This window comes from Leopardus geoffroyi, chromosome C2, assembly GCF_018350155.1.
Source record: "Leopardus geoffroyi isolate Oge1 chromosome C2, O.geoffroyi_Oge1_pat1.0, whole genome shotgun sequence".
Taxonomy (NCBI): Eukaryota; Metazoa; Chordata; class Mammalia; order Carnivora; family Felidae; genus Leopardus; species Leopardus geoffroyi.
The window spans coordinates 93,577,171-93,589,450 of NC_059333.1; the positions used below are offsets into that span (position 1 = coordinate 93,577,171).

The following is a 12,280-nucleotide window of genomic DNA, read 5'->3' on the forward strand; positions in this document are numbered from 1 at the left end:
GTTTACAAACTTTCTTCATTTAATTGGTTTTCTTAATATGAAATAGTATTTCCAGAACTAATTAAAATTTTATTCTAATGAATATTCAAGACCAAAATATGTTATCTTTGCAGTACAGTATATAGATTTTTAAATCATCCATAAAGGTAATTATATTTTTTTACATTCTTAAAAAGTCATATATTGTTATTGATGCCAAATGGGTTGTTTGCTTTCTCTCAGGCCATGATTGAAGAAGCCATCACCAGAGCAGAATCTTTCTCAGTTATGTATACACCATTTGCAACAAAAATCAGAGCTGATAAAATAGAAAAAGTAAGAGAGGTTTTCACAAAAACTCATCCTGCATATGTGGAATACATCTACACAGGTAATATTCAAGTTGTCAGCTGCTAGTTTATTTCCATTAATAAAATGGGTCATTCTGCTTTGTTTATTGTTTCAGTTTTAGGAGTACATTGCTATTGGTGGTGGGTTTGGGTTTTTTTTTTCATTTTATTGTATTATTTTTTTTTCATCATGATAAGTGTACTTTTTAATCCCCATCACCACTCCATTCTCCCACTCACCTCCCCTCCAGTAGCCAGCAGTTTGTTCTCTATAGTTAAGAGTCTGTTCTCGGTTTGCCTCTCTCTTTTTTTCCCCTTTGCTCATTTGTCTTGTTTCTTCTATTTCACATATGAGTGAAATCATATGGTATTTATCTTTCTCTGACTGACTTATTTCACTTAGCATAACACTGTTTAGCTCCATCCATGTTGTTGCAAATGACAATGTGAGTGTTGCAATGTAAGTGTCATTGCAAGTGACAAGTAAGATTTCACTCTTTTTATGGCTAAGTAATATTCCATTGTATTCTGTATCCATTCATCAATCAGCGAACCCTTGGGCTGTTTCCATAATTTGGCTGTTGTACAAAATGCTGCTATAAACATCAGGGTGCATGTATCCCTTTGTATTTTTGGGATAAATACCCAGTAATGCTATTGTTGGGTTGTAGAGTAGTTATATTTTTAATTTTTTGAAGAAACTCCATACTGTTTTCCAGAGTAGCTGCAGCAGTTTGCATTCCCACCAACAGTGCAAGAGGGCTCTCCTTTCTCCACATCCTTGCCAATGCTTATTGTTTCTTCGATTTTTTTATTTTAACCATTCTGAGAGGTTTGAGGTGATACTTCATTGTAGTTCTGATTTGCATTTCCCCCTGGTGATAAGTGATGTTGAGCATCTTTTCATGTGTCTCTTGGGCATTTTTTGTCTTCTTTGGAGAAATATCTGTCCATGTCTTCTGTTCATTTTTTATCGGAATATTTGTTTTCTGGGTATTGAGTTGTTATCAGTTCTTTATATATTTTGGACACTAACCTTTTACCATATATGTCGTTTGCAAACATCTTCTCCCATTCAGTAGGTTGCCATTCAGTTTTGTAATTGTTTCCTTTACTGTACAGAAAATTTTATTTTTACATAGTTCCAGTAGTTTATTTTTACTTTTATTTCCCTTGCTTCAAGAGACCTATCTAGAAAAAAGCTGCTATAGCCGATGTCAGAGAGATTCCAGCCTATGCTCTCTTGAAGGATTTTTTGTGGTTTCAGGTCTCACATTTAGGTCTTTAATCCCTTTTGAGTTTAATTTTGTGTATGGTAAAATAAAATGATCCAGTGTCATTCCTTTTGCGTATGGCTGTCCAGTTTTCCCAACACCATTTGTTGAAGAGACTGTCTTTTTCTCATTGTATATTGATTTCTCCTTTGTCAAAAATTAATCGACCATATAATTATGGGTTTATTTCTGGATTTTCTATTCCATTCCATTGATCTATGTGTCTATTTCTATGCCAGTATCCTGCTGTATTAATTACTACCGCTTTGTAATACAACTTGAAATCTGGAATTGTGATACTTCCAGTTTTGTGTTTCTTTTTCAAGATTGCTTCAGCTGTTTGGCGTCTTTTATGGTTCCATAAAACTTTTAGGATTGTTTAGGAGGACATTGTTTTAATCTGATGAGTTGAAATGGGAAGTTATTTTAAGGTTTTAGGTAGAACTAATCCTATGGGTCTAGCACAATATTCCTTGTACCATGATGATTCTATGCGTGAAAAGGAGAAACCCTAAGACTTTTTTAAATGAAAAAATAACATGTGATAAAATGCCACCTTTCCCCATACTCTTCATTAGTAAACTAGATGAGTATAGTATTTTCCTAAAGATGGATTTTTTCCAGTGCTATTTCTACTCTCCTTCCATCTCTCTCACACTTCAAACCTCCCTCTTTCCTTATGTTCTTGGATCACTGATATCCCAATGAGATCTGGATGGTCAAGTGTACGTAGAGGACACAACATTAGTGTTATCCTTTTTTCCTCATTTTGTCTTTGGAAGCCACTTGCTTTTATTAATTCATTCAAAATACTTTTTAGTATCTATTATGTGCTAGCTATTATTCTGAATTAAGACAAAGATTTTCTTGTACAAAATTAAGAGTCAATCAACAACTACCATGTTGAGGCGAAATCTCTAGATGCACATACCTAATATCTCATCTTCCTATTAAGGGCCTTTCAGTTACTTTTTTCATGGCTTTGGGGCCAAGTCACTGATTTATATGATTAGTAATGCACTCTGTTAGTGATCACTTTTAAGGTGCCAGGCATTCTACGTTTATTATCTCTTGTTATTCCCAAATCTTATGGAGTAAGATAATTCTTACTTAGAAATAAGAGAACAACAACCAGAGAAAACAAATAGCTTTTCCAAAGATGCACAGCAAATCACTGGTGGCAGGCCTTTGATTTGAACCCATGTCCTTGCCATTGAGCTATACCATTGCCATCTGATAGGAGCAGAGGTGTGATAGAAGCATTAAATTTAGGTTCTATATAGTCCTTGTTTTCTCCATAGTGCCTCAAACTCTGTGGAGGAAAGATATTAAGTAAATCTAACTAGTGATGATTGAATAATGAATCTCTAAAGAACAATGAGAATTTGAGGGCAAGGAAAAGGAAGAGAAAATACAGTGCATGCTATAATGACCATTGATGCTGATTTACTTAGTGTGAGCATTTTGTAAGGAAGTAAATAAAAATGTTTCAGAACTCACATTTTCTGCTAATTGTTATAAATCATTTATTATTTTGTTATGGATATGTTAAGAGTTTTGGGAGGAGTGGCTTTAATAGCACACAAGAGTCATGTCAATCTAGTGGCATGGAAAATGAATCGGATTCAGCTATTTCCATTTCTATTCTTGGATCCATTGGTAATGAAGAGAAATTCATTGAAGATCACCTGTATGACAACTGCTCTACTGGTAAAATGAATTTAGTTATATTTGACCTACTTCACAGAGAAGTCATGAAGATTAATAAACACTTAGGAAGCACTGTTGTCACTGAGAGCTTAAAAACAATAATACCATTAATAATCCAGATTCATGGGGCGCCTGGGTGGCGCAGTCGGTTGGGCGTCCGACTTCAGCCAGGTCACGATCTCGCGGTCCGTGAGTTCGAGCCCCGCGTCGGGCTCTGGGCTGATGGCTCGGAGCCTGGAGCCTGTTTCCGATTCTGTGTCTCCCTCTCTCTCTGCCCCTCCCCCGTTCATGCTCTGTCTCTCTCTGTCCCAAAAATGAATAAACGTTGAAAAAAAAATTAAAAAAAAAATAATAATCCAGATTCATGTCTCATATAACTCCATCAACCTGTTATCAAGATGAATTGTGATCTATTGGCAAGAGATTCATACTAAAGGATCTTATACTTTGGAAAAGATGGTAATTATAAGTTACTAATGATTGTTTCTATTATTTTATAATTACTAATTGCTGGAGTATGACAGTGCTATATAAGAAACTAGAGAGGAAAGACAGCTGCTGGAGGTAGAGAAGGCAGTCTAGAATTTTAAATTTCATTGGGATTGGGTAGGTTCTTTGCTCTGTAGAACCTGTACCTTGGGCGAACAAGGAAGGGTATTGCACTGATGACATTACTTGTCTCTGTTACAAATCAGTAAAGGATCTTCCCCCAAAGTCATTGCTGGAATGACAGTGAAACCATCGTTATTAACTGTATATGCACAGCCTTAGTGGTCTGGCTTCTAAGGTGAGTGAGGACACAAAGCATAGGAATAGGAAAGGTCAAATGTTATCGTTAGCATCTTACAGGTGGTACTAAGTGATTAGGGCAGGCATCCGTAGCCAAAGGTAGTAGCTAGAAAGAGAGTCACACTAAGAGAGTAGCTATTTTGTTTTATTGGCACTTCTCCAAAACCAGGATTTTCCTTTTATCTGCCTTGTAGATGGAATTTAAGAAACTTTTATTCTGCCAAAAATGTATTCAGTTATTTATTTCAACAAATAGCCATACAGCAGTATGACTGGACAATCACAAAGCAGATGTGTGCAGACATGAGGCTTTTTTTCCCCCTACACATATTCATTGTTTGTCTGTCCAGAGCCAATAATATATTCTATCCCATTGCAAAGGAGTCAGTCTCATTCAATCATTTCTAAAATTTAGTCTTTCTCCAGTAACTATTACATCAAATTCACCAGCTTCCTTCCCCTTCCCATGGGATTTTCTTCTCCCCCTGGTCTGGTTTCAACTTTCACATAGCTCAGACATATCCAATATCCAAAGAGGTCAGTAGGCATGTGAAGAAAGTTTCTTTTTTCAAAGTTTGGTGCAGGTTGGCACAGTTGCTGATTACATGGCTAATTCAACTTCAGATAATCTCTGTTGGTTTGAGCAGGACCAGATGAGTTCATTTATGTAACACATTAGGTGATCAAAGGATACATATATGAGTTCCCCATGCTGCCTTTTGGTGTAGATGCTTCTTTATATGTACACCAACCACCCTCACCACATAACTTGGCCCAACCTACAGCCATTCTCTGAGATTCCCTTTCCCTGCCAGAATGCTGGCTTGTAAACCAAGTCACCTTCTGGGTCTTACTCAAGAAATCCCCTTTACTCCACTAAAGACTGAAAGTAATTTTAACCCTCTCTCCAACTTGCTATGCTATTTTTCTATTTCTCTTCTCCCTTTATGCTCCAGAATCCCAAGATCCTCAGGATCAACAATAGAGATGGGTGGTTTGTCATCTATTCATTTAGTCATCAGACATTTATTGGACACATATATTCCAGACACTATTCTAGGGAGTGCTAGAATATACCTGTTTCTAAGAAGGGATCTGATTTTAGTAATTTGTAATTCAGGGCGAATATTGGACTGTATTTTTCCACTCTTTTATAGAATGTTTTCAACTAAAACCTAAGCTCTAATGGTAGAATGGAAGGCTGACTCTAATTAAAATCATGATGGAGGAGAAAACAGACAAGGGAGCAGTTTGGAAAGTGCACTGAAAGTGGCAAGACTAGCTAGATGTTTACCAAACTATTTTCTCCCCATATATGCAACTAGAATACATTTCCAACCTCCCTTACAATTAGGTGAGGCTTGTGACTGAATAATGACCAATAGAATGTGGGCAGAAAAGATGTGGGCCACTTCCAGGCCTGGCCTGTAAAACCCTACATGCAGAACTCTCTTTCCCTGGCTACTGACTGAGTGGATAGGACCATGGAACTGAATAAGCCACAGACAAAAGAAGCTTGGATTCCCTGAATTACCTTGTGGAAGGTCATCCACTGAATACCCACATGAGCAAAAACCAAAATTCTATTGCTTTAGATCACTGAGATTTGGAGGCTTTTGTGTTGGGTGTTTTTCTTTTTTTAATTTTTTTTTAACGTTTATTTATTTTTGAGACAGAGAGAGACAGAGCATGAACGGGGTAGGGTCAGAGAGAGGGAGACACAGAATCTGAAACAGGCTCCAGGCTCTGAGCTGTCAGCACAGAGCCCGATGCGGGGCTCGAACTCACAAACCACGAGTGATCATGACCTGAGCCGAAGTCGGCCGCTTAACCGACTGAGCCACCCAGGCGCCCCTGTGTTGGGTGTTTTTGTTGTTGTTACATTAGGAAGCTTTACTCTAATATGCTGCCTTACATCATAACAGGTAGCAGCTTCTTAGTCCATCTGTAATGCACACAGTAAATTCATGTGAACTCAGTGACTGAATAAACACTCCTTCATTTGCAATCAACTCTACCCTCAGAAACGCTCAGAGATTGTACACATTCTTTCCTATCTCACACTCCCTCATCCTTCCCTGGACAACTACAGGTGAATGCTGTCATACACACATGTTTGTACCCACCCACAGAAAGATCACATTTCAGGAGACTCACTGGGCCCTATGGAAGATAGAACACAATTATATAGTTTTCACTGCAGCAAGAGAAATTTAGGTTATAAGTAAGAATTTCTAAATTACAGAGGTCAACTAAATAAACAATCAACAGATGAAGGTCATAAAATCTATACCTTGAAGATCTTGGATGAGGAGTTTACCTATCAAAGTTTTGCTGGATAAATAGTTATTGTCATTAAAACTTGGAGACTAACACATTTAACTCTCCCAGCAGGGGCTGGCAGACAAACCCCCAGTTCAGAAACTCTGTCCAACTCTAGGTCACCTTCATCAAACCTGATAGTATTGAGTTCATTACTCCTTGGTCACGTGACAGTGCAATGAGCCCAGCAATAGCTGGCAGAGGTGGCGGTAATGAGCGGGAAGGGTTTTCACGATAAAGATTCCCCAGGCAGTGCATTTTTCTCTAGCTAGCCCCCAGTTCATAGTAACCCATGTCAGGGATTCCCACATGAGAAACAGATGGAAAGAGAAAAGCTATAAAAATGAATCCATTTTGAAATGCAAATAGGTATAAATATTTTGAATCTTTTTATTGTATAGACCGACTAAATTAGTGATTTATTGTGAGAAAAAACCCCTTCACCCTCAGTGACAGGTACTAAACTATATTGCCCTTTATAACTTCTACAAGACTGATGAAGGAAGGTTAAAATTAAAATCTGCCTTTTGGGACAACCAGGTTTACATATCCTCGGGAACTTACCGTGCATCTTTTGCTATTTGGGGAATATGGTAAGACCCGCGAAAATCTTAAATCCTTATTGTAATAGAGCTGTATTGTATTATGTTTTACGGAGAAAAAATTACTGAATTTTTAACAGTGTAGCTATCCATTTTTCTTATTTAAGGAAAAATCCAGTTTGATTCATGCAGAGTAGTCAGGGTATATAAAACAAATAATAATTCATCAGCCCCAGAATTATTATGTTTTCATTTATAAAGATTTTGCTTGAGATTTTTACTCATATATTCCAGTGAAATAATGCAATTTTGTATAGTTCTTATTCTTGCATGGTTGTATTTTAATAATAATAAAGTAATACAATAAGCATATCCTGTCTCCTCTTGATGAAAATATCAAGATTTATTTGCTAAATAAATAAATATTCAGTAATGGATCTGTGCTTAGTAATGTTTAATAGAAAAGTTTTCTGGATCAGATATCAATTACTTTAACACTGAGGTGGATAGAGTCATATTTTGTCTTTCCATTGCAATTTAACTCCCAAGAGTAAATATGTATGTTCAGATGAATAATATATTGTTTTAAAATAGACCTTTAAGAATTGCTTTTTACTAAAATTTATAACCCTGTTCTTGTTCAGTCATCATTTACCAGTAAGGATAATACATTCTTATGCTTTCTAAAATAGGAAATAAAAAATTCCTCATTTTATTCTTTCTTCTTTAAAATATTATAATTTTATCATGATCATGAGTTTTCAAGATAAGACTATTTTCCTCTCTGTAATTCACTTTCTCAAATGGAAAAGGTTATAGAATTAAAGAGCTTATATCCCCAGTATTATTATGAAAGTGTTACGACTGTGTTGGTTATAAAGATAATAAATCATCTTGTATTTGTACCACAGAATTCTTGTTAGAAACAGGGAATCATTCCCAAAGTATGTAACTCCCCCATATACAGAGCTAAAGTCTCTGTTCTTAAAATATGAAAATGTTGGTCTTTCCAATGGGAAATGTGGTTTTCTGGCACTACTCTGTCTTCTCAACAAACAGGTCACTTGTCCTTTGCAGTAGCAGGTTACGGCACTGTTTGCTTCTGGTCTCCATCATCTACTGTTACCTTTCACGATTGCATTTTTCCTGGACTTCTCTGGAACTATATAATATATCCTCCATAGTATATTTTCTTATAGGATCTGACTGAAGACAGACAGAATGGCATTTAAAGAAATGCCATTTAATAATCCAAAAATAAGTGCAAGTAATGTAAATTTTTACTGCAGCTTCTCAAGAAAAACCAATGAGTTAGGGCAAGATGGAGCTCTTGGAATGGGATACATGGCAGGAAGCAGGTATTACAGGTACTGTATCCATAATGCTCTGCAAAACGCATAACACATACACATACGTGCGCGTGTGCGCACACACACACACACACACACACACACACACACTTATATGGCAGCTTCTCTCCAAGTCTCTTTCCTACTCTAAGCTCTCCAAATACTCTCCTCAAATTTATTCCCTAATAAACAGATAAGTAGTTCCTTTCCAGTGTTAATCTCTAGGAATATTGTGAATGAGATAGCTGATCCTGTTTAATTCTAACAAATATATAAAAATTTATAAAACACACTTTTTGTATTAATCTCGCGGCTTTATCATCCATCTCTTACTTTTCCTTTTGATGTGTTTTCCTCAAGCATTCTTTTACACTTTTTCTTATGTCGTATGTATTTATGTAAGGCAAGTCATTACACTTCTACCTTGGGATATAAACAAACAAATATATAGATTACCAATCCAGATAATAAGGGAAATTGAGGTTTTCAGATTGTGTAAGACTTTATTATGCATTCTTAGTTAACTACCCAAAAGTCACTTTCTATAAGATGTAGAATCTAACCAAAAATGAAAAAGTAATAATTATGATATAGATCAAGACAAATTATGCTAATATACATTTAAGTTCAATTATTGGTAATAATGTCATAATATTATCATAATAATGGCATCACCAAGATGCATTCAATTTTGCTATCTTTGTAGTAGCTGTAAAAATTAATTCCTAATCCTCAAACTGTTGTGTCTTAAGTAAGGAAAATATTCTTCCCAGATAGCTAACTTGAAGAATTTATGACTGTCTTGCATCTCAGCTATAATATTTTAAGGATTCCACAGTATTTAGAAATGTACAAACTACTAGTTAAATCCCTATATCAGAAATCTTTGGTTTCAAGTGGTAGGAATCACAGCTCAAACTGACTTCATTATATTTAAATTTTAAAGGAGGAGAGGGAGGCATGGAACAATTGATTTGTATTATTGAAAGACCCACAGGTGGCACTGCCTTTAAATACAGCTTAATCCAACAGCTCATTCACTGCTCTGTTTTCTGCAGTCAGCTTTACTCTCAAGTTCTGCCTGCTATCCCACTTCCTGTACCATACTTTCAAATGCTAAGATCTTGAGTAATAGCAAAATGCTCAAATGTCATTAGAGATCTCAAATCACACTGTTCTGAAGAACAGTGAGTGCCTCTTCCACACAATTCCTGAGACTTGCTCTTTCTCATTAGCCCAAATTGCACTTATGCTTATAATTGAACCAAAACTGAGCTCAGAGTAATGCCGTGGATTGACTGGTCTGCATCAGTTAGGTCACACTTTTAGAGCAAGTAGAGATTGAGGGAATTCTCCAAGGGGGGGGAAAAAAAGAGGAGGAGGGAACGCATAGTAGGTAACCAACCAACCAATGGCCATTCCAATTCTCATATAGAGCAAAAATATAGCTGTTTATGGGAATTATAACAACATTGTATTATTTCACTGATCATAAGTCTAGTAAATATTGATAGGATAGCAGTATGTTTAATATTTGTATTGTCTCAAATCTACTTTGGTGGGGATGGAATTAAGGAGCTTCCCCAGAATACAATACAGCAGATTGAACATAAAACTTTGGAATCAACATGAATTTCAAGTGAAATAGAAATGAACTATACATAAAAATCCTGTGGAATTATTTATTTCTCTAAGTGTATATATGGGTTATGAGAAGAAACTTAAAAATACAAAGATTGGTTTTGGAGAAGTAGACCAGAAGTCTGAAGTGAGAATTAAGAATCTTAGGAATGGAAACCAATTTTTTACACTTACATCTAGAACTCTGAAATTATAATGAAGGTCAACGGGAAAATGTAATTTATTATACAAGGATTCATTATATATATATAGCTTTCTCACACATGGAATGCAAAAATCACAATATGCTATGTTTTTAAAAGTAGAAACTGTTTTATTATTTATGGGGGGCAATAATGATAACTTAGCTGTAAAGTTGCTGCCTTTTGCTATTTTCTTGCTGATGTGAATTTGTGGATAACTTCCAAGATAGAAGTATTGGCATTAAAAGGAGTACAAGATAAAACTCAGAAAATGGTTGGGAAAGAACTAATGACAAAGTGTTGGCATTACGAAGGCACTGTAGAAGTTAAACTCTGAAACTGATCAGTAAAAAGAAGTCATATAAAACTGACATGGTCCCATCTCATACTGAGCAATTGGGACCTTTAGAAATGAGATTTCACTCTAACCCAAAATGTCAGAACATTTTGTTATGGACAAAGGGCAGAGAAATGACATAGACACCAGAAAATAGAGAAGGAAATGAAACTTAGAGAAAGGTGGTGATAGAACACTAACAGATTTGCGTATTTCTCAAAGAGTTTTTAAACTTCTTAAGCTTTTTCTTTAAAAAAATTTTTTTTTTTTGCTTTGAAAAGCAAAGGGATAAAGGGATAAAGCTATCCCTCATATATATAGATGAGTCTGCTGATCTACAATCAGTAGTTCATGTTTGCACAGATGCTTTTCTGGTGGTTCTGACAGTTTCACTAAGTCAGACTCTATTAATCCAGTCCTCTTCTGTAGCTATGACTTCATATTTCCCTGAGAACAAGCTGCAGCCAGGGTACAACCTGAATATGAAACTAATTTTTCCATCCAGGAAAAGCTGGTTTGTTCATTTGAGCATCTATTTCATTGGATTATTTGATGCTGGTTATCTTACTTCACTCATCCTCCGTACGTTGAACAGAAACCACTTAAGGTTTAGGTAAAATAAAGAACAAAGGCTGTGACAAAGAAATAAGTCATATCTCAGAAGCTCTGAACATTTTATTTGTTCTTTTTGAAGTTATTTTTTTAAAAAAAAAAGATTTTTTCTGAAGTTTTCTTTTTTACCATTAAAAATTCAGGATTTGGAAAAGTTTGTTTTTAGATTCAAATATTGATGGACACCCACTAGATGCTTGGGGCATGAACATAACTTGAAGATGTCATTCTCAAGAGGATTAAAACCTGTTAAAGAGATAAGACATACCCCCCATGAAACCTTAAGAGACTCTAGAGTGAATAGTATAGATTTCTTTAAGAGTTTGAAGGGGGATACTGAAATATTCAGGAGACTCTTCATGGACAGGGTGGGACTTAAATTAGGTACATCTGGAAGGATAGTCATTTACAATATGAGAGAGAATATGTAAGTGTTTCTTGGTGGAAAGAACTTTTCTGAACAAAGAGAAGTTCAGAAGCAGGAAAAGCACAGGCTGGTACAAGTTAGTGAAATCAGCAGAGCTGATGATTAAGGTTTATACTGGAAAAAATGTAGGAATTAGGTACAGATTGTGAAACAGATGCACACAGTTGAGAGGCTTGAATACCAGGAAAGAAGTCACTGAAGTTCCTGAGGAAGGATGTGACAACCACAAAGGCGATGTTCCAGAAATATTCATTGGGTGCTGGTGTGGAGATATATTGGCATGAAATGATACTGGTGGCAGTGACGTTGGTTGGGAAACGTTTTCTGTAATCCAGATGTTATGATCATAAATCTGACCAGGGCGGTAGCAATGGTTATGCTAAGAAAGGAGTTAATATGAGATGTATTACAATGGCCAAATTTAATTAGTTTTGAGACTCACTAAATGTCAGGGAATAGGAGGAAAGAAAAGTCAATGATAGCTTCCAGATTTTAAACCCAAATAATTGGGTGAATAATAGTTATCCTTATAACACGTTGGTGAAAAGCAGGGAAGAAGGAAGTCGTGGTGATTATAAAAATCACTTTTGAAGAATGTATTTGCTGCATTGTTGGTGGTAATTTCTATAAGGATGAGCAAATAGCAATGTCCCAGGAGGCATTTGGAAACGCTGTGTTTGAATTGGGTGGAGATTTTCAGGTAAGACTATACTTTCCATCCCTAATGTTTTATTTAGCAGTAATCGCTAAAGCCACCAGAATAGAG

General features: G+C 35.9%; 1 protein-coding gene across 3 annotated transcripts in view; it reads left to right on the plus strand.

Moving 5' to 3' along the window:
* The window catches only part of SPATA16 (spermatogenesis associated 16), a 245,472-nt gene that overhangs the window by 182,646 nt on the left and 50,546 nt on the right, over nt 1–12,280 (plus strand). For all 3 annotated transcript variants that reach the window (XM_045502947.1, XM_045502948.1, XM_045502946.1), the window contains exon 6: nt 223–370. In XM_045502947.1, the coding sequence (XP_045358903.1) occupies nt 223–370 (148 nt within the window). The remainder of the gene's footprint in view (nt 1–222; nt 371–12,280) is intronic.